At 40.2% G+C, this 23,876-nt stretch overlaps 1 protein-coding gene across 1 annotated transcript in view; it reads left to right on the top strand.

Annotated features, from left to right (window-relative positions):
* Positions 1-22,418, top strand: part of TMEM240 (transmembrane protein 240) — a 171,864-nt gene extending 149,446 nt beyond the window's left edge. Inside the window, exon 4 of the mRNA XM_053689896.1 lies at positions 22,270-22,418. Within this exon, the coding sequence (XP_053545871.1) occupies positions 22,270-22,418 (149 nt within the window). The remainder of the gene's footprint in view (positions 1-22,269) is intronic.
* Positions 22,419-23,876: the final 1,458 nt, after the last annotated feature.

Raw genomic sequence — 23,876 nt, 5'->3', positions numbered from 1 at the left:
GACTAGACTGTACCTTTAACCATTTCTGGAGCTAGCCTTATACATATCAAAGGCATTCTGTAATTCCAAAATGAAGATGAGTGACAGCACCACAGCTTGCAGCAGGTGAAAAAATGTATTGGAGTCGAAAAACATGCGACATTTCAGACCTACAGGGTCCTTAATCATGCTAGTACAGGTGTGCAGCACCAGTTTAAATACCTGTTTCCTCCAATCAGATTACACATATAACAATTGGTGTTGTAACCATTCCAGTGCTTAATATATACAGAATACAAATACAAAGATGTGGTGGTGTCACTCGTCTTCATTTTGGCTATGATTTTGGAGGTACAGATACTCCATAGTGATGTGCACCTGCATTAAAGAAGGAAGATTGGTGCTGGGCTTATTCTGCTGTTGTGTGCATTATGGAATCTGCTGAGCTACATGCACCCTTGGAGATTGAATCAAATATGGAGGAGGTAATACCTAAGATATTTTCATATTCAGACCTAGATGCTGCACGTATAACAGCTCTAGCCAAAGGCTCAAGGGTCTGAAATTGACCTTACCAGAGACTATGAGAAAGCAAAGAGGAAATTTGTCTCCCTAGAACTGTCATGAGATGCAGGACATATGCAGGACACAGCAATGATGGTACAACTCTATTTTATTACTGAGCATAGCAATACACATCCAGACAGGTTGATTGTACTAAACTAACTGCGACACAGACACCGGACCTAAGCCCCGCCCACATGCTAGTGACATCACATCCTGCTATCATCACATCTTCCCCTTTTTCAAAGGCAAAGCATACATTTGCATATATTAAATAACAAGGTACACCAACAGGGTATACAACAACATTTTGTTTTAGAACATTATAAAAACAGATAGATTAGAAAACATGAACAAATAAATTACATCCTGACTTGGACATCGGGGTAGACTACCCTAGTCCACAGTGACCATGGGATTATTCTGCCCATACTTCCGGTCACTGTTCTAGCTAAAGTCAGTCCCTGTATCGGGCCGGAAGCCTCACCACTCTTCCGCTTGATGTAACTTTGCATGAACTGTCCTCTGATACAGAAGATGGTGAACAAGAGTCTGCTGGAGGCAAAGATATATCCCCGCTATGATCTTGCTGAGGGGAAGGCACCTCTCTTAGAACAGGAGATCCCACCGGCGGTGGTACTGAGGTATCCGGTTCCAGACTCTCAGGTACAGGCTGAAGATGTCTTCGGTTACGGCGTGTAACCGTCCCTCCCTCTATAAGGACTGTGTAAGACCTTGGTTCTGGAGAGCGGCCCACTACCGTAGCAGGCGTCTTCCATTTCTTCTCATCATCCAGTTTAATTCTGACACTTTGGCCCGCTTTCAGTTCCTGTAAAGGCCTGACAGAATGTCTCCTGTCGTAGAAGAAACGATAACCCTTTTTGGCCTCTTCATCCCTCCTAAGGACTTCGTCCCGAGGAACAGGGCCAGGCGGCTTGAAGACACCCACTGAGGGTAAAGTGGTGCGAATCTGGCGTCCTAGCATCAGCTGTGCCGGGCTAAACCCGGTGGCTTGAATGGGCGTCGCCCTGTATGACAAGAGGGCTAGGTACGGTTCAGATTGCTTTAGGATGAATTTTGTTGTTTGAACTGCCCTTTCAGCCATTCCGTTGGCCTGCGGATAATGTGGACTTGACGTGGAATGTACAAAATCATATTCCCTGCTGAAAGCACTGAACTCTGTAGAAGCGAACTGCATGCCATTATCACTCACCAGCTCCATTGGAATGCCCCAGCGGGCGAACAAGCTCTTCAGGCGAATGATAACGGCCTGACTTGTGATATCATTCAGGGGTGCTATTTCCAAATACCTGGAATAGTAGTCGATAACAACAAGAAACTTTTTCCCGTGCAGTTCGCACAAATCAGCAGCTATTTTCTGCCACGGCCCCGCAGGCAGCGGAGTAGACATTAAGGGCTCCCTTCTCTGAGTAGGCCGGCGTTCCCGGCAAAAGGCACATTTAGACACATGATTTGCAATGTCGGAGCTGATCCCAGGCCACCACACAGCTGTAGCTGCTCTTTCTCTGCACTTTGTAATGCCTAAGTGGCCATCATGAATCCTGTTTAACATCTCCTTCCTCATGCTGACAGGAATTACAATACGGTCTTGGAACAGCACCAACCCCTCCAGCTCCGTGAGCTGCGACCTCTCTGGCTGGTAAGCATTTAAAGACATCCAGGCTGCCCGGCTCTCGGGCCAGCCATCTCTTATGTACCTTATAACTTCTTGCAGATCTGTGTCCAAATGTGTCTCTTTCTTTATCTCTTCCAGTTTCCTTGAAGAAATGGACTTAGAGGCCAGAACTGAATCAACATACACTTTTACATCCGACTCTGTGGAGGATTCTTCAGCAGCAGCCAGCGGGAGCCTGGACAGTGTATCTGCCACAACCAGCTGCTTCCCCGGCACATGCACTGCCTGAACATTGAACCTGAGCAGTCTCATTAAAAGTCTCTGGCATCTCAAGGGTGTTTTGTCGATGTCATAAGAATTGATAAGAGGGACTAGCGGTTTGTGGTCAGTTTCCAGACTAAATTTCTCCAAACCCACTAGATAACGCTGAAAGCGTTCACAGGCCCAAACTGCAGCCAGGCACTCTTTCTCAATTTGAGCGTATTTTGACTCCGCAGCCGTCAGTGTGCGGGAACAGTAGGCGATGGGCTGTAGTTTGTTGTCATTCAGCTGCAGGAGTGCAGCCCCCAACCCATAACTGCTTGCATCAGCACTAACCACAGTCTTTTTTGAAGGGTCGTAGAACCCCAGCACTGGGGCAGACCCCAGTAGGGACTTAGCATGCAGGAACGCCTTTTCTTGTGAGGGTCCCCAGACCCAGGCAACATCTTTCTTAAGCAACTCCGTAATAGGGTGCAAAACTGTAGATAAATCTGGAAGAAACTTGCCCACGTAATTTACTAGGCCCAATATCTGTCTCAGCTCATGTACATCAGAAGGGCTTTTCATCTGTTCGATAGCCCGAATTTTCTCGGGGTCCGGCTTGATGCCATCCCCGTTGATGATATGCCCAAAGTAGCACAATTCAGTTTTCCTAAAATGACATTTTTCTTTATTCAGCTTCAGCCCAGACTCTTTGATAGCCTGCAGCACACAACTCAAACGCTGATCATGCTCCTCCACTGTAGACCCATACACTAGAATGTCGTCCATGACGACTGCTGTGCCCACGTGGCCACTCAGGAGAGAACTCATTTCCCTCTGAAAGATCTCAGGAGCGGAGGATATCCCAAAGGGAAGTCTGCAGAAACAGAACCGACCTACCGGAGTGATAAAGGTAGTCAGTTTGCGGCACTTTGGATCCAGGGGGATCTGCCAAAAGCCGCTAGAAGCGTCTAATGTGGAAAAGAACTTCGCCCCAGCCAACTTCGGGGCTATATCTTCCAGTGTCGGCAGCACAAATCTCTCCCTCTTTACTGCCTCATTCAACCTTTTCAGGTCCACACAGATGCGCACCTTTCCGTTTTTCTTTGCAACTGGAACAATGGGGGCACACCAATCAGTTGCTTCAACAACCTCTTCAATAACCCCCATAGACTTCATGCGCATGAGCTCTTTCTCCACTTGAGGCATGAGCGGGAACGGAATTCTACGAGGAGTAGAAATACTGTACGGGACTGCGTCACTTTTAAGTGCTATACGGACAGGTTTGCAGCTCAGTAGGCCCAACTCGCCAAACATATCTTCAGAGATCTCATTCACTCTGGCCACGAGGCCCAAGTCACAGGCTGCTTTTCTGCTCAATAAACTGTTAACACACTGACCTCGGATCACATGCACCCACATGGTGAACTTCCTTTGTTTGTACTCACAGCTGGCAAGAAATTTCCCCACACAATCAATGCGGCCACCAGGACTATGAACATTTGTAGTAACCTTCGCCAGCTGGGGCTGTCGAGGCAGTTTCATAAATTCAGCAAAAGACATTACAGTGATATCAGCTCCTGTGTCAATCTTAAAATCAACATTGGCCCCCATTACAGTAAAGGTAACTTTCCAATCTTCCTCTGAGCTTGTCCGTTCCACAACAGACCCCACAAAAGACACTTCCTGACCCTCCTGGTCACTGTCCACCTGCATCTCCTTAATGTATTCAGTTTTACACACCACTTCAAAATGGCCTATTCTGTTACATTTTCTGCATCTTTTATCTCTGGCCGGGCATATAGCACTCTGATCATGAGCCCGGTAGCACCGTGTGCATCGGCCATGTTGCGCCCATCCACTTCTAGGCCTTTCCAGTACTTTAGATCTACCGCTCACACTGTGCCTTTCACTAGTAATTTTCCTAGACTGTTGCACTTCATCCACAATACTCTCAGACCTCAGATCAGCACTTTGCTTTTTCACCAGTTCACTCTGGCGGGCCATCCTAATAGCCCCGTCTAATGTTAAATCAGGCTCTAACTGCAGCTTCAGGGAGACTTCAGCATCTGCAATTCCAATAACTATTCTGTCTCTGATTTGCTCTTCTTTAGCAACACCAAACTCACAGAATTCAGCTAATTCATACAGGCTGCGCACAAATGACTCCACAGATTCTCCCACACGCTGATTACGTTTGTGAAAACAAGCTCTCTCATGAATCACATTTCTTTTGGGCACAAAGTGGGCACTGAGTTTATCCATAACTATATCAAAGTTAACTTCTTCCCCTTCTTGGAAAGTAAAAGCATTGAACACTGGCTCTACATCTTTCCCCATAGAGTATAAAAGAGAATTAACTTGTACTTCACCACTCTCCTTGTTCAGTTTGGAAGCAATCCTGAAGCGCTGAAACCGCTGACGCCATGTGGGCCAAGCTGCAGGCTGAGAAAAGTCAAAAGGCTCAGGTGGGGTAAACTTTGACATCGTCATCATCAGAAACAGAAGCGTAGTCCAGAACTTCTGACACCATGTCATGAGATGCAGGACATATGCAGGACATATGCAGGACACAGCAATGATGGTACAACTCTATTTTATTACTGAGCATAGCAATACACATCCAGACAGGTTGATTGTACTAAACTAACTGCGACACAGACACCGGACCTAAGCCCCGCCCACATGCTAGTGACATCACATCCTGCTATCATCACAAGAACTCCACTACACTAGTGGAGTACTTTAGGGTCAGGAGCATCCCAAGGGAACTAAGGGTTTAATTACTATACTATCATACAATGAGTTCTATAAAAGAAGGTTTGAATGCATTCTCAATAAATGTTCCCTAGACCTAATTGAACTAATGGTTGAGTGTTTACAAGCAGAGATGGAAAAAAGTGAGAAATAGTGAAAGAGCTGGAAAGTGCAATAGATCAGAATTTAACAGCTGATATCCTTATCAAAACCAAAGCTGAAGTTGACAAATTGCTGCAACAGTACAGGCATGAATTGGAGGAGCACAAGAGGTTGAAATTCATCAGAGATGAAAACGATTACACCAATAACAGAGTGTACAATTGGTCACATGATCGGGAACGTTGTGACAGATGGTCACGTGACACGCAACCACGCAGGAGGCCGTTGCCAACCACACAGCCACAAGATGGATCCTCAGAGTCTCCATCCTCAGAGGAAAGTTTTTTTAAGTACGGCATCAGACCGAGATACCAGCGGGGAGGGCGGAAGCACCGCAACCCAGGGTTACCACAGGATGGACACACGGAACACCCGAAGCTCTTGGCATTCAGCAACCAGGAGCCGCAATGATCGAGAGCTTGCGGCAGTGGCCGACGCAAGTAAGAGTTAACCAGGACTTTGGTGAGTGCGAGGCAAGTGTTCAGAGCAAAGAATCTCTGATAGTAAACATTTCAGATTATGTTTTGACCAATATTGAACATAGCCTCCTCACCAAAGGACTATCATTTTGTCCAGCTAAAGGACTTGATCAGTTCACTCTTGACAAAAATCTTTATAAGTTCTTTAGATCACTTAGACTTAAGGCATTTTTTCGTAACAAAAATGTCTCTGAAAGTACTGTGAATGTACCTAATTCTGAATGTATTGACTTAAAAACTTTGGGCCTATATAAAAAAATCCAACTTTATACCCCCTCATAATAATCTAGGGATAGAAACTCACATAAAGTTTGTACTAAATACTGTTTCAAAATTCACTAAAAGGTTGGATTTAGAATATACTTCCATAAATTATAATCTGACAAAAGAGGAAAAATAAGCCCTTGCTAAATTTAAAGTTAATAAGAGCATTACTATCAAAAGTGACGACAAGGGTGGCGCAGTAGTTGTTCTCAATACAGAGTACTACGTGCAAGAAATATTACAACAACTTCCGGATGCGCTCTTTGTCCTTTTCTTCTATGTCATTTTCGCTGTTGGTGGAGTGCCTGAGATCTCCACATCTGCAGAGCTGCATCGGATAGTGCCGCACACAGCGCGGCCGTGACGTCATCATTGGGCGTCTCAGAGGAACATTGCAAGCGAGGACGCCAACACCGGAGCTTCTCACTAAGTTTCCAGCTACAATAGATCTGGCTACCTAACGGAAAATCGTAGGAATTAATACCAGAGGCTGCCTGACATATCCCTTGGAGATAGGCTGCTCCAAACGGAGGTACATTTTTTTTACCAATTGTGTTGAAACAACAGACTGCAACCATTGGCAAACGTTGAGACTGTGTTACCTTTTGTGGCCATTATATATGAGGATTGTAACTCTGAGGGTAGATTATTTAGCGCTGAGTGTTTTCTTTTGTTGTGTAAGTTTCAGATGGGGGGATATATGAAATTTGCTAAATACACAAAAAAGAAAACTATTAACCTGTTAAAACACAAACAATAAATCAAACAAAAAACAATGTGTTAGTGCAAAAAAGGATATGTCCAAAAAAATCAATTGGAGACTAAATCCCAACTCCAAATGTGCATAAGTGATCCCAGGGATTACTTCTCAGTGGAAATGAATGCTGCAGTCAAACTCCAAGGGTTAACCTCAAATAAAACAGATCAATGGTGAGACTACAGGGTTAATTCACATGTAAGTTGTATACTCACATACTGCATCAAGCTCTAGATATAAAAGCAATGGCAGACTCCAGCTGGAGCAGATAGAAGTGAACTCAGATGAATGTTAAAACAATTTATTAAAATGTGTTAAAATCACAGAGGTTTACAGAGAACAACCACAGCTAGAACATCCGTATATTACATAGACTGTATATTGTAAACAATGTCTATGTTTACGATTTGCAGTTCAGAAGGTTGGTCTCCACCCACAACGTGACATCAAATGCTCAAATCCAACGATCGCTTCACCAAATAGTCGCTTGGCTTTTATCCAACATATAGGAAATCTTGGATAATGATCCTTTGGGATCTATACAGAAAGAAATTTAAAAAGTATTGGACAGGGCATTGAGTATTAATATTATCACTAAACAGGTATATCATTTTTTATGGAAAAATTACTTGGCAACCCCTGTATTCTATACCCTGCCCAAGATTCATAAAAATTTAACCCATCCCACTGGTGGCCCAATTGTATCTTACACTAAGTCAGTATTCTCAAATATCTCCATATTCCTAGATAGGGTGTTATTCCCAATGGTAAAAATACAGAAGTCTTTCTTGAAGGATACTGGAGATTTTTTTGAGTAAATTAAACACATTGAAGTACAGGAAAATTATATTCTCTTCTCCTTTGATGTGGTAAGACTTTACACCTTAATCCCACACCAGACAGGTTTGTCTATTGTGGGTGAGTTCCTGGAAAAAGTGGTGAATATAATTCTAAACAATGTGAGTTATTTGATTATTTACTTAGGTTGGTACTATATTGTAATTATTTCCTTTTCCAGGACACTTTTTACATGCAAAAGAGAGGTACAGCTATGGGCTCCAATGTGGCCCCTTCCTATGCCAATCTATTCATGAGTAGTTTTGAAGAGAAATTAATCTATAAGAATTCACTATTTAATCAGGAGTGTAAGCTTTGGCTTCGGTATATAGATTATATTTTTGGCGTGTGGGGGGGCACATTGGAGTCCCTATTGTCATTTGCTGAGATCATTAACTCTGCTATGTCTGGGTTGAGGTTTACACTTGTTTTTTCCACACGTGAAGTGAATTTTTTAGACACCACAGTGTATAAGCAAAATAGTTCTCTAGTCACAAATATCTAAAACCATCCTAATAATGTTTATAAATCCATTCCTATGAGTCATTTCTTGCGTACACAGAATGTAGTACAGGATAAAGTAGTTTTGCCACTGAGACTGGAGACTATGGGTAAAAAATGCATCGATAGGGGGTACCCCAGGCATATGATTAAGCAGACTATAAATGAAGTAATCCAAATTGGTGCAAGAACCAGCATTCTTTTAAAAAAGGACAAGAGAGTATAGAGACTTTTTTTCTACAGAGTTTAGTAATAAAAGTGATGATGTATACAAGATCATTAACTAACCCTGAGCTTGAAATGTTTAAACTGCCACCCATCTTATCGCAGGGTTAAAAATCTTAGAGAGAACCTGGTCTGAGCGATTTGTAGAAACAAATAAGAAGCCCACTATTAATTAATTATTTAACAACACAGAATAAAGGATGTTTTTCATGTCTACATTGTGCTCAGTGCAATTCGATTATTAAAGGTAAATATCTTGCACAGAATGACAAACGAAAACAGTTGAAAATCAAAGACTTGTATACATGTCAGACCGATTACACTATTTATTTACTTAACTGCCAATGTGGGCTGTGTTACATTGGCAAGATGACAAGGGCTGTTAGGGATAGGTTTAGTGAACACAAAACTTCCATTAGCTCTGAAGACATGACTCTACCAGTATCTGCTCATTTTGTACAAAAAGGATACTCTATTAGCCAACTTCGTTTTCAGATTATTGACCACATACCACATTTGAGGAGAGGAGGTGACAGGGAGCTTAGATTGAAACAAAAATAAGTATGGTGGATTAAGTTCCTCAATACATTGCATCCTAATGGTCTGAATATCGATTATGATTTGCATTTGTTTTTATAGTATTTTTTAGTATTGTATGTGACCACTAGAGGTCACTGTGTATTTGTATTCTGTATATATTAAGCACTGGAAGGGTTAAAACACCAATTGTTATATGTGTAATCTGATTGGAGGAAACAGGTATTTAAACTGGTGCTGCACACCTGTACTAGTATGCATGATTAAGGACCACGTAGGTCCGAAACGTCACATGTTTTTCTGCTCTTAGGTACTCCAATACATTTTTTCGACTGCTGCTAGCTGTGGTGCTGTCACTCTTCTTCATTTTGGTTATGATTTTGGAGGTACAGATACTCCATAGTGACGTGCACCTGCATTAAAAAAGGAAGATTAGTGCTGGGCTTATTCTGCTGTTGTGTGCATTCTGTAATTCCATCCTTTTTGTCATTACCACTTGTGATGGAAGTCTAATCAACCACCCAATCTGTACAGAAGTGCTTCTACTCATTATTCCTAAACCTACTACCCACAAACAGATCATGGCCTCTTGGTATGGTGTTGCTCTTACATAGCCATCTCTGGGAAGGCAGAACCAATCAACGGCCAAACTCTAGTTTTTGGAAGAATTCAAAGCATTGTCCAGTTGCAGAAATCTACCAAATTCCACTGTTTTCTTAGGTAACCGATTCAATAAAAGCCAGGGACAATACAGAAATGGAAGCTTTTTGTTTCCCTCATTTTAAATACTTTGTTCATCTAGAACATTTAAAGGAAAAATAAAAAAATTATAAAAAATATTTTTTTATACCAGTAGAAAGAAAACCTTTTAGAAAGCTGATGGTTGACTACACTTTGTAGGTCTCTGGCAATATTAATTTATTTTCATACAATATTTTTGTCACTACAAATTTTTTTAATGTGCAAATTTCCAAATTTCACATTTCATGAAAATTAATGTTTTATACTGTACTAGTCCTAAAGCCCGTTCACACGGGCCGTGTTAGTTATTCGTTATTTATTCATATCTCTCTCTCTCTCCCCCCCCCTCCTCTCTCTCTCTCTCCCCCCCCCCTCCTTTCTCTCTCTCTCTCTCTCGGTCCGCTGCTGTTTACATCTGCAGGGGTGCGCGTGCGATCAGCTGTGCTCTTTCACTTGCCCGGTCCTCACGCTGCTGTTTTCACCTGCAGGGGTGCGCGTGCGAGGTCGGGTGGGTGCGCGTGCGATCAGCTGTCTAAGGCCAAGTGTTTGTCTGTACTGCGCATGACGGCTTCAGACAAACACTTGTCTTTTATAATATAGGATGTATTTTGGCCTATGAACCAAATGTGGGAAACGAAGAGGAAGTGTTCCCACTATAGAATGCACTTCAGCACTCTCTGCCTTGATTACTAAGGCAGAATAGAAAAAAAAGAGTGATAAAATTTAACTTTTATTAATATACACATAAAATTGGGTAGAAATTGTGAATAAAAACATAGAAAGAATAGGCCTTTTGTGTTTTTTTATAATTGAAAAGTGAATTGTAAATGTATTGTGATCACCGAGTAGCCTTTTTTTTTTTTTTTTAAATTAGCTTTATTTAGTAAATTATAAATGGAAAAATTACAGATGTTGGAGACGCAGCTCCATATTCAATACAGAGAAATAGAAAGGACATCGTATAATATAAAAACTTTTGAGCTAATTTTATTTTTAATAAATCAACTTAACTTTGGACTGATACAACCAACATCAACTTGGGTGATACCTCCACTGGACCTCCATACATGCCCCCCACAACGCTGAAAGTTCCTCTGTGGTCTCTCACCTGTATATATATATATATGTAAATAGCAACTAAATTTAGAATGCATTTTCCCCCTTGTCCGGCTTCAAGAGCCCTGGGTCACATTCTGGATTATCTATTTTTAAGGTATGTTTCCCATGTTGTCAGTATGTCTGAGTATATGTCTATTCTGTCTTGTTTTAAGTAATAGAGTTCTTTGAGGTGAATCGAGTTGGACACCCTATGTACCCACATATCTATTGTAGGTGGGTCCTTTGTTTTCCAGTTTTTGGCTATCAGGAACTTCACACTATTAGACATTATAAAAAATAATTTGAGGGAAGGTTTATGTCTTATTTTAGGAGGTTTATTTAGTAGCCAAAGTAGGGGATCTAGAGGGAATTTGGTTTCCAATATATCTTCTATTTCGGAGATAACAGATCTCCATAAATTTTGGATGGCCGTACACCACCACCACATGTGAGTCATACCACTATTTACATGACCGCAGCGCCAACATTTATTTTTAGCTTTATGGAATAGTCGATGTAGTTTTTGAGGAGTGTAGTACCACCTATGTAGTTGTTTCAGGTTGATTTCCAAGGCGGCTGTAGAGATGGAAGTTTTTAGTGTTGTTCGAATGATCTTAGTACCTATGTGTTGTGGGATTATCACTCCTATGTCTTTTTACCAGCTTTCTAAATATGACTGAGTAGCCTTTTTGTTCCAAAAAAAGAGCAAAAAAAACAATGCCAATAGATTGTGATCGAGGCCATAACTGTAAAAAATACATCTACATATTATTCTAAGGCTAATCTTTGCATTGAATACATCATTATGTCTAGCATCTGTTTCCTTTTATTTTGTCCCTTTAATTGTATTACCAGCTGGTATATCATTCCCGATGTCCTTTATTATTTAAACCTTAGTATCTCCAGAACTGAACTGCTACCCTTTATCCCTTTCTTCTTTATACCCATATTGTTAACATCGTTGAAAACACCATCATCCTTTCAATCACCAATGGCCTCTGCCTTGTGGTCATGTTTAATGTTTTAACGTGTACCTCACTTTTAGACAGTGAATAAATACCAACATTTTTCTTTAAAAAAAATTACCAAAACTCACCATTTTTTCGCACAAGACCATTGCATTTCACTCAGCCATTTTATCACATACTCAGCTTAGCAACTGAATTCCTTACAGGCCTTTTGCACTCCAATCTGTCATGAATGACTCTTCCAAATTCATCTTATCTACCCAACACACCTCATTTGCTATAGTTGCCTGTCTTTTCCACAATGGGTTTTCCTTATCTTCAAGAACAAAAGTTAAAGTCTTGACCTTGGCATTAAAGTGTTCTCAATGACACACACGCTCCTATATCTCTGCCTTTTTCTGCCATTATTATCCTCTGCCCTTTTCTCTGCCAAAGGCATACTGTTTTCCACGTTTTTATCTCACATTATCATCTGCAAGATTATTCTTATGCAGCCTCCATTCCATGGAATTTCCTGTTTCACCTTGGGCACTTGCTTCATTTTATTTTATTGTGAGTGTCAGATACTAGTTTCTCTGAGCAAACAAAGATTTTTTTAGTTATCCAAACAATTAGTAGAACTAGCTGAGTATATAAACAGTCCACTGCAATTGATGTTTAAATTCAGTGAATTCAAAAGACTGAAACTGGCTCCAGAACAAGGGTGAGAGATAGCTCTGCAGGGAAAGGGTCAAATACATTTCCTCAAAATTCATCATTGCAATCCTAAATTGAAAAACAGTTAAATATTCAGGCTTATAATGGAAATGCTTTTACTGTAAATTTCATATATATATATATATATATATATATATATATATATAAATACATGGTGTATATATAGGCTAAACTGGAGGAGGAACCCTCTGGGAATGGCTGTTCCTCTACTTGACAAAAGCTTAAAATTCCATGGGTTGTACCATAGGACTACAAGTAAGGGGGAGCCCTCCAGTCATGGGTCCTTCTGCCTGAAACTCTTGCCCCTGCTCAGTCAAACATTTCGTTCACTGTCTCACTCTGGGACCTTATATTACAAATATATATATTTGTATCCCAATAAACAACCATTTTCAGGCAGATTTCTAAACCATAAAACCGAGCTATTGTGAGCGCTTGTATTGCCCTTTATATTAAACACACATAATTCAAAATATATCTCCAAAAGGCATATAATTAGATGTTTGATGAGCAAATGCTTCTAATAAAACAATTTACAGTATTCATCCACCATTAGGAAATATTATTCGTGTTCCCACAAGACGACATGTGATCAGCCAGATGGGTCTAATTAAAAGACTTAATGAATTGCATGATATTTTGTTGCAGTGTCCTCTAGAAAGTAGCAGCTGATTACTTGGATTTACGCCAACCTTTCAGAGGTAAACAAGCATAGCATATCTAAGAAAGAACATCTCTGTACCCTGTATTTATCTATTTTTCTAGACATTAAAGGGATATGAAACCCAAACTTTTTCTTTCATGATTCAGATACAACATTCCATTTTAATCAACTTTCAAATTTACTTCTATTATCAATTGGGCTTCATTCTCTTGGTATCCTTTATTGAAGAAGCAGCAATGCACTACTGGGAGCTAGCTAAACACATCGGTAAGCCAATGATAAGAGGTATATTTGTACAGCCGCCAATCAGCAGATAGCTCCCAGCACCTAAATCTACCTAGGTATCCTTTTCAACAAAGCGAAGCAAGTGAACAAAGCAAATTAGGTAATAGAAGTAACCGGGAAAGTTGTTTAAAATTGAACATTTATGGGTTTTGTTTCCCCTTTAAGAAAGGTGAAAATAACATTAAAAAGTATTTAAGTCATTGAGGAAGGTAAAATATTTTTATAAACAAAGAATTAAAAGTTTAATATTGCAAGTGTCACGCCCATACCAGATAAGAACCTCAGGTAGAAGTCAACCTAGGGTGCTAGATAATGTCTGGGAGTTAAATTTCATTGTACAGAATGTAATAGATAAATAAAGGCAGGACCTATGTTTCCTTCTGTGCTGGAGCCAGTTAGAAATGGGTCACTAGAGGGTACAACCAATGAAATTGTGGTATAGAGATAGGAGTGTTATGTCTGTTGTCTGCACTTCTACTTTACACAGATGTATATTGAAAGGTGTTCTGCCACATTTTATATTACATTATTTACCTTTAAAGAATCACCATTCCTCAGTTCTGTTGGGTTTAACAATTACATCACAGGTTAAAGCAGTGTTTCTCAACCGCGGTCCTCAACAGGCCAGGTTTTCATTATAGCTGAACTAGAGCACAGGTGAAATAATCAACTGATGGGTGAGAGCAGGTTAGTAACCATGGTTTCTGATCAGCTGATTATTTCACCTGAGCTCTAGCTCAGCTAAAATAAAAACCTGGCCTGTTGGAGGTACTTGAGGACAGCGGTTGAGAAACACGGGGTTAAAGGACCTGTATGATGAGTGATACCATTTAGTAGTGTGTAGTGATGTTAATATGTGGTGTGTGTACAAAACCATAGACATATGTGTGTATGTCTGTGTAAAGTAGTTGAACTGGTGCATTATCAGTACAGTGGGCATGTGTTTTTGTTGGGTTATTGATTTAGTTCATTTTATTAGTGTAAAAATGCTTATTGTTATGTTTTAACTTTACTTGATTAAAGGGCCATTAAACTTGACATTTTAACAATGTATAAAATGTTTCATTGTTGCATGTGAAACTTTATTGCAATTTACATTAATTATAATATATCATACATATATAAAATTGGGTGCTCTGACAAAATGCAGAAAGACTTTTGGCAGAAGGACATTTGGCAGACGGACATTTGGCCGACAGACATTTGGCTGACAGACAGAAAGCTAAAGAATGTTCCGATTTCGGCCGAGGGCAGATGCGTTACCAGAGTGCTCTGTTCTAATCACAGCCTCGGGCGCCGCAACTGCCTCTGGGAACCTTACCATGGGTCCTAGGCCGCACGTTTTGTAATTCTCTGTCTGGGAAACTATCTATCTATCAAATCTATCTATTTATCTATCAAATCTATCTATCTATCGTATCTATCAAATGTATCTATTGCATCTATTGATCTATCTATCTAATCTATGTATCTATCTATCTATCAAATCTATCTATCTTGTGCCGGACTGTTATCTGACAGCCACTTGTGTTTCGGCCAAGTGTCCGTCGGCCAAGTGTCCGTCGGCCAAAAGTCCGGCCACGATAAAATTGTGCTTGTTTCACTTTCTCCCCGGGAGGTTTGGGTTAATACTTTTAGGCAATTTATACAAGCTTTTGTTTACTTCACCCTCCCTCTAAGAGTCTCAGTTGTTACATGTTTGTAAAAGGTGGATTATCAGTTTTACATCAATAATCATGATAGGAGAATCATTCCTTGCAATAGTAACTAAGGTGAATCAGTGCTAAAACACCTTAAGGGAAGAGATAAGGGCAGGCAACCTCAGTCTGCACGTGTGCAAACAGAGTTTGTGCTATACTGTACCTGAATATTAGTTTGTGATTGATTTACAAGGATTTATTTGTTCTGGGGGACAGGGAAATTAGTGAAATGAATAAACCTAAAACAACATACTCATTTGACAAAATAAAGCTGAAGTTTTTATTGCAAAATTATTATCAGATATGAAGGTTCAAAATCATGTAGATTACAATTTGTGTTTATTGATCATTTAAGCTGGTAGCCATGGTACTCTTTGGCGATGTTGCTTTGTAACATAATGAATACATTTCTTCACTACAAACTCTTACTTTTTATAGATACAAATGTTATATTTTCAGTGAATCTGTACTATACATACATTTTCAATTTGACCCCTTGTCGCTGGTCTTTCTATGGGGGTGTTGTAATAGTGGCGAGACTGCACTATTTTAGCAAGAGTGCAGGAGTGAGGGTCTAATAGCGTGCTTAACTTAATACACTACCCAATGAGAATTGGGATTTTCACAACTGTACGCCACCATCCAATAACCTAAGGGTATCCCCTATTAAACGAAAGGTCAGCTAATATTAAACAGGTAATAGGAACTACCAGAATAGTAGAATAAGTCATACCAATATAATGCATTTCAGGTTTAATAAAAAACCTTAGATCATTAACTATATATTAACCATACATGATAAGATTGCATAATATAAACTTACTCATTTTCTCTAATTTCACATGCAAAACTCGTATTATCTCCTACTAGTTTCCAACTCCAGACTTAACCATAATATAGCCTTAGCTAATCACTTGTATTTGAAGAAATCTTCAGCACAAAGAGGATAAAATTATAGGATACAGTAGACTAGGATACTTTCTATTAATGCATTTAAAGTCACAATTATGATATGACATTTTAAGATCAAGATACAAATGAATCGGATACATAGAAAATAAAAATTCAGCTATTGTTACATATGAAAGCTGTCACAGTCCTCATTGGATATGGGACTTGATTGACATGCCAGCTATCCAATGAACATAGTATGAAAAACGTCTTACTGGGCTTAGTGTTGACATTTAAACCCACAGATCCAGCGGCTCGCCACCTTTGAAAAAGCCCTTAATGTGCGAAACGCATCAGGGGGTTAGGAGCACACGGGAGCTTCATTTTTAGTTTAACTTTAGACTTGTTGACCGCACTGGCAGTATTTACTTTAATACAGCACGGCTTACATTTCATAGCCGTTAATTATTGACTGTTGATATCTATATTCAGTGATAATCGGAATACTATTTAAACATAGAATTATCTAAATTACTTTATGCAATAAGTAGTTTATTACCTCAGAGAGACTACAGAGACTATAGTTACGTTTGAGCTATCGTAGCTGGTAGCTCCTACGCTGCTGTGAAATTTGTTCCAACAGCGTTCAGAGAGGGGAGGAGACTAATGGTGATTTCAGAGCACTGTCTCTGAAGGATCAACTCGATACTTAAAGATAGATAAACAGCTTAAAATAGTTAATACGGATACTGTATTACTATACTGTTAAGAGCCATTTATTTATAACGATATCAAACAATTTAAAGCTCTATGTACTTGTGATGAAGTTTTTTAAAACAAACATAATACTCAGAACATACCGCCCACTTATTACTCTTTATCTAATGATTAAAGTCAAAGCAATACTTTTCTTTGTATGTATAATAGGATTATATAAGAAAGTGTATTCACTTTTATTTTTTTATGTAAGTTGGCTGCCAGTGAGAAAGCTATAAACCATATTTTAGCCCTGTAACATTGGATAAATGGTATTTAATATAAAGGTTGTGTATACAAATCCTGCAAATAATAATAGGAGAACGTTACTAATTTGTATTTTTTATGATTACATTGAAGCTGATGCACGAAATCCTACTTATTGCAAACACATACACTTTAACTTTGTGTAGGAATAGAACGTAAGTGGAAAATTATTGTCTAAAATAGCTAGTTTGAGGGGATAGTTCACTTTTAATACCCCATTTGCACCAATCAGCTGTAAAACTGCAGCATACATTGGCTCTGAATTATAAGTGGCCGAGTTAAGAAATGGAGTTAAATCCATAATGCTATCATCTAGAATGCTCTACTAACAACATGAAGCATTGTTCTAACTATTCATCATCTCATCTCTCCACAGGTATGCATTTCTTTCTCTGCATTTCATGCCCTGGTTGTTATCCCACGTCCCTTTAATGTTTTTTTCAATATACTGGTATGCATTTCTTTCTCTGCATTTCATGCCCTGGTTGTTATCCCACGTCCCTTTAATGTTTTTTTCAATATACTGGTATGCATTTCTTTCTCTGCATGTCATGCCCTGGTTGTTATGCATTTCCTCTGATGTCTGAATTTATGACTTTTTCTGTATAATTATCAGCTCCATTGTATAATTTCTGTGTGCATCCCCCAGCCATTTGCTCACCCCCCCCCCCCCATCTAATTTACAAGTGTGTAACTCCAGTCTTCCTAACTAGTCTACTTGTAACACAGCTGCCTTGAATCAAATCATTCCAACCCTAATTTTACTAGCTGGCTCTGAAATTCAAAGTGGCTCTGAATTATAAGTGGCTGAGTTAAGAAATGGAGTTTAGAAACTGGAGGGGAAACTGCAGACCCCACTAACAGGTAATCCTTACTAACTATACACCTGCACAATGCTCTCTATGTTCTTTCTGTCTGCCATCTTCCTAAAACTCACTGCATGCCCTTATAACATCAATAATCCCCACACTATCCTTATCTCTCCCTCCCTCCTCTCATCCCCTATGCTGTCCTCTCATGAACTACTCTGTTTCCTTAGCAATACTTCCCCATCTAACTCTCCTGTGTCTAGTCATACCCGTTCCTACAAGTCTCACTCTCACCTTCTGTCACTCTCACTGCTACTACTGCTTGCTTCTGGTGACATCTCTCCTAACCCTGGCCCTGCAGCAATCACCACCCTCATACACTCTCGCTCAGTCCCCCACAATACAAACTCAAGGTCACGCAATCCCAACAATCTCATCTCCATTAACCCACAGCGCTTATCCCCTCTCTTTTCTTGTGCCCTCTGGAATGCACACTCTGTCTGTAACAAACTTACAATTGTTCACGACCTGTTTGTTTCTAACGCTTTCAATCTTCTAGCAATTACTGTAACCTGGCTTTCTTCCTCTGACACTGCTTCCATTGCTGCTCTAACGCACGGCAGTCCCCACTTTAGCCACACACCTAGGCCAGGTGAGAGACATGGTGGCGGTGTTGGAATCTTACTGTCCCCTTCCTGCTCCTATCAGCACCTCCATCCTCATCCATCTCTCTCCTTCTCCTCCTTTGAAGTCCATTGCATCCGCATTTTCTCCCCCCTCTCCCTCAAGGTGGCAGTTATCTATCGCCACCCTGGACCAACCTCCCAATTCCTCGACAACTTTGCTGCCTGGCTTTCTCACTTTCTCTCTACAAATACACCTGCTCTAATCTTAGGGGACTTCAACATCCCCATTGATAACCCATCTACCCCTGCTGCCTCTAAACTTCTCTCACTCACTAACTCCTTCGGCCTCTCACAATCTACCCTATTCCCTACTCGCCGTGACGGACACTCTCTTGATCTGGTATTCTCCTACCTCTGCTCCCCTTCTGATGTCACCTGTCGCCCATTTCCCATCTCAGACCCCCATCTGCTCACCTATAATCTCAATGTACTAAGAAAAATATAAAAAAAACAGAGAGGCGCCTCATGTGTAGTATCGTCAGGATAAGAAAAAACAAATCATATGAAAGCCAAATGTGTACTCACATACTCCAAAAGCACACTTATGTGCTGGTAGTTGCAGGCTGCAGATTTACACAGGTGTGACAGCTCACCCACAATCAAAGGCAGTTTCTTAGTATTGATATACTGGAAGAACAACAAGAAGACATGCACTACATGTGCAGATCATCCAGGATACAATTGCAATAGTTCTGATAAGTTTCCAAAAATGGGTACTCACATTTTGGGCGAGCACACCAATGTGCTAGTGGGAACAGGCTGGCAATTTGGAGAGGTATGTCAGCTCACCTCTTGAACTCCCGGCTCAGATGTGTATCCAAAATGTGGCAGCTCCACAATGTTATTGTAAAATATTAAGGCAGGTAGGGTAGTGAAATGAATATGTCCACTCAATATAGTGATAAAATAAAAGCAATTTTTATTTAAAAAAAGTTCATAAAATAACACAGTGGTGTTAAATAAGTGGACAAGAGGTGTTCACAGTGACCCCCTTTAACATGCAACGCGTTTCTCGGTTATACAACCGTTTTCTCAGGCATATGGTAATACATCCTACTCCTAGCTCTGCCTTATATCTACTAACTGACATGCAAACACATCTCATTAGGATGAGAAACTCCCTAATTGATCTTACTCACATATTCAACCGATCCCTTACTACTGGTTCATTTCCATCATCCTTCAAACATGCAAAGGTCACCCCCATCCTCAAAAAACCCTCCCTCAACCCCAATTCTCCTGCAAACTACCGCCCCATATCACTACTTCCGCTAGCTTCTAAAGTCCTGGAAAAACTAGTTTTCGATCGCCTAACACACTTCCTATCCTCCAACTCATTGCTTGACCCCCTGCAATCTGGCTTCCGTCCCCAACACTCAACTGAGACTGCCCTCACCAAGGTTACTAACGATCTTCTTTCTGCTAAAAACAATGGCCACTATTCTATACTTATCTTACTTGACCTGTCTGCTGCCTTTGACACTGTTGACCATCCCTTCCTCCTACGGACTCTCAGCTCCCTTGGGCTCTGTGACATTGCCCTCTCCTGGATCCACTCTTATCTCTCTAATAGGTCCTTTTCTGTCTCATTTGCTGGTGACTCATCCTCTACACTGCCTCTGTTGTCTGTTGGAGTACCTCAAGGCTCTGTTCTAGGCCCTCTACTCTTCTCTATTTATACTTCCTCACTGGGTAAACTTATTAGTAGCTATGGCTTCAACTATCACCTCTATGCTGATGATACTCAGATCTACCTATCCACCCCTGCACTCTCTCCTTCTGTCCTTTCCCACATCAGCGGCTGCTTATCTGGCATTTCTTCCTGGATGGCCTCTCAACACCTAAAAATCAACATGTCCAAGACTGAGCTTCTTCTAATCCCCCCAACTAATTCGACTCCAGTTTCTAACTTTACTATCACTGTCGGTGACACCACTATCTCCCCATCACCCCAAGTCCACTGCCTTGGAGTTACACTCGACTCCAATCTGTCCTTCATACCCCACATACAATTGCTCTCTTCATCCTGTCGCAACCACCTGCGCAATATCTTCAAAATTCGTCCTTTTCTGAGTGCTGAAACTACTAAACAAATAATCCATTCCCTAGTAATTTCCCGGCTTGACTACTGTAACAAACTACTAACTGGCCTTCCTCTCTCCCGCCTCTCCCCACTTCAATCCATCCTAAATGCCTCTGCTAGGCTAATCCACCTCTCCCGACGCTCTGTATCTGCCGCACCCCTCTGTGAGTCCCTTCACTGGCTCCCCATTCACAGCAGAATTAAATTAAAAATTCTCACTCTGACCTACAAAGCCCTTACCAATGCAGCCCCCCAATACCTGTCCTCACTCATCAACAAATATACTCCAGCCCGTCCCCTAAGATCCAACAACAATCTACTCCTTGCCTCTTCTACCATCACCTCCTCTCATGCTAGACTACAGGACTTCTCTCGTGCTGCACCAACCCTCTGGAACGCACTTCCTCGTGCTGTCAGACTTTCCCCCAACCTCTCCTCCTTTAAACGCTCCCTAAAGACCTTCTTGTTCAGGGAAGCCTATAACCAAACCAGTAACTAATGAATTCCACTTGCCTAATAGTTGCCCTCATCTAACTTCACACTAAGATCATTCCCACCTTTGCAGTCCCCACCTCCTGTTTCTCACCCTCCTACCCATTTAGATTGTAAGTTCCCATGGGAACAGGGCTCCCAATTCCTCCTGCATTTGTTAAATTTTGTCTGGTGTCTCATATTGTACTGTCCTTTTATCTTTGTTACCTATGAACAGCGCTGCGGAATCTGTTGGCGCTTTATAAATAAAGAATAATAATAATAATAATAATAAAGGGGTAGTAAACCCAAAAATGTTCATTGATGATTTGGATAGAACATACAATTTTAAACAGCTTTCCAATTTACTTCTTTTATCAAATTTGCTTAATTCTCTTGTTATCCATTGCTGAAGGAACATCATTGTACTACTGGCAGAAAGTTGAACACATCTAGTTAGCCAATCACAATAGACAAATGTATGCAGGCACCAATTAGCAGCAGCTCCCATTAGTGTATGATATGTGTATATTCTTTTTCCACAAGGGATACTAAGAGAACGAAGCATATTTGAAAATAGAAGTGAATTTAAAAGTGTCTTAAAATTACATGTTCTATCTGAATTATGCAAGTTTAATTTTGACTTTCCTATCCCTTTAAGGAATTACAAATGATAAATATAGTTATGATCAGCTGTTTGGCTAGTATTTTTTTTCTCCACACAATGGCATCTCTTGTGTATTATCTGCTTGACAGTGTGACCGTTACATATATATTTCTAAAAACAATAAACTGTTTTTTCAAGATGCAGTAATCTTAGTGGACAGAGTTAAACTGCAACTGCAACATAAATTCCCAGTGACTTAGCTAATGAAGATTCAGATTTACATTCCCCAGGCAAGATGTGAAATGATCATTAGCTAAAAACTCCATAGGTTATGCAGATACTGCAGATAAATAGAACACGGTGATGGACAAAAAGATTTACATGTATTGTAGATGTTGTCGGTCATATAACCCTTTCTGGTTTTATTGCTTGAAATATATTGCTTTTTTAACTTTTCCCTGCTAGGAAGATGTTCCATATATGACCCCATATATATGTGCTAATTTATTTTATTGCATCTCTCCATGCGATACGTGCTTGAATTATTTTTGTTCTAAATTATTCTGATTTTTATTTTCTTTACAGACAACACCTGGTCTTGGATTCCAAAATTTTGTAACTTGAGGGATTTTCGAAAACGTCACCGGCGGCAGTATGATGACACCAGTGGGAACATGGTTCATATCAAGCAGAAGCTGTACCATAATGGCCACCCGAGTCCGAGGCATCTCTGAGTGGTCCTTCAAAGACAATATCCTCTTTTATTGGGGGATATAGGACTCTTCTTTCCTTTTGGGGAAAAAGAAAAAAACATAAAATTTGAATTCATTTTCCGAAATGGGAAGACAGTAGGAAATCAATTCATGCCTTGTGCTCCTGCCTTTATCTGGCAGGGAAAGGAGTCCATATAGAAAGCCCAAGAGAATCCAACTTTGGACCTTGGTATGTCACCGGGCATCTAATTTTAGTGTTGAACTTCTGTAAATATGTAAACAAAATATATAAAAGACGTGTCAATAATACAAAAGTGCAAGGTGTGGAAACCTCAAGAATCATTATCTCGTTCCTGTGTGTATGTATGTAGTGGTGAGGGATTGGTCAGTTGAATGTCATCCATTGCATTCTGCTTTAATATTTGGTATGGCAGCATATCGTTAATGAAAGAAGTCACTCTTCCTGTAATTGGCAGATCTGTAGTTGAATGAATGTCTCTTCTTATGCTGCTTAACCAAGAGTCCAGCATAAATCAGAAAAAAACTGCTATGAAAGAATTCAAGTTATGCTCCTTATCTAATTATTCCTTCCCTCATCGCCACCCCTATTATGTGCTTGGGAACAGTAACTAATTCACTATATTTAAATGTGCAGTTCCACTTAATTTAAAAAAAAAAAAAACAATTATTTTTCTTTTTTTTTGGGCACAATCAAATTTAAAGTAGTGTCAGTTTTTTCTTTTACATAGGAGATAGGGGAAATACTAGACCTCAATTGGCTCCAATGCAAAGGCTTTTTCCGGGGACCCCCTAATCAACAGTATCCTTTTTGAAAGCACCACAAATCCTTAATAGTATTATTCAGTATACCTGATTAATAACAGATACTATTTTCAGGAGAATTTGAGCGACTTCTTTGTGACTGTGTGTCGTCCTTTCTTGGTTAGTCCACTTCACACTTGTGCAACTTTCCTGTACAAATATGGTGGTTGATTTTTCTGTACATCAACACAGTGGTGGCCATATTGAATGCCATCATATTTGTATAGGCAAATTCATACACTTTCCTTACACTGTGAGCCTTGTGTTTGTAGGGGAAGGGGGGAGGCACACAGCGGGGCTAGGCATAATACTGGTGGGGCACATGCCTAATCAGGCCCCCTGTGGTGATGCTACTACTGATTACAGTGCAAGATGGGCCCAGTTTCAGTTGCTATGGTAGGTACCACTGCAGATGTTAGATTATTTAGTGATATATGTCATTGCGGTTTGGTAAAGCTGGACAAAAAGTGTTCAATAGACTAGTTTAACTTATACAAATTGTTAAAAATGTAAATTTATGGCCGAGTAATTTAATTATCGTGTAAACATCAACACATATTGCTCAGTGGAACTGCACCTTTAAATTCTCAGTTGGAGCTTCCATAGGAAATGATCAAGGGTGAAGCATTAATTGACTAACTAGATTCTGTGTTAGCT

This window comes from Bombina bombina, chromosome 8, assembly GCF_027579735.1.
Source record: "Bombina bombina isolate aBomBom1 chromosome 8, aBomBom1.pri, whole genome shotgun sequence".
Taxonomy (NCBI): Eukaryota; Metazoa; Chordata; class Amphibia; order Anura; family Bombinatoridae; genus Bombina; species Bombina bombina.
The sequence above is the reverse complement of the archived record's forward strand: the minus strand, read 5'-3'. Positions and strand labels throughout refer to the sequence as shown.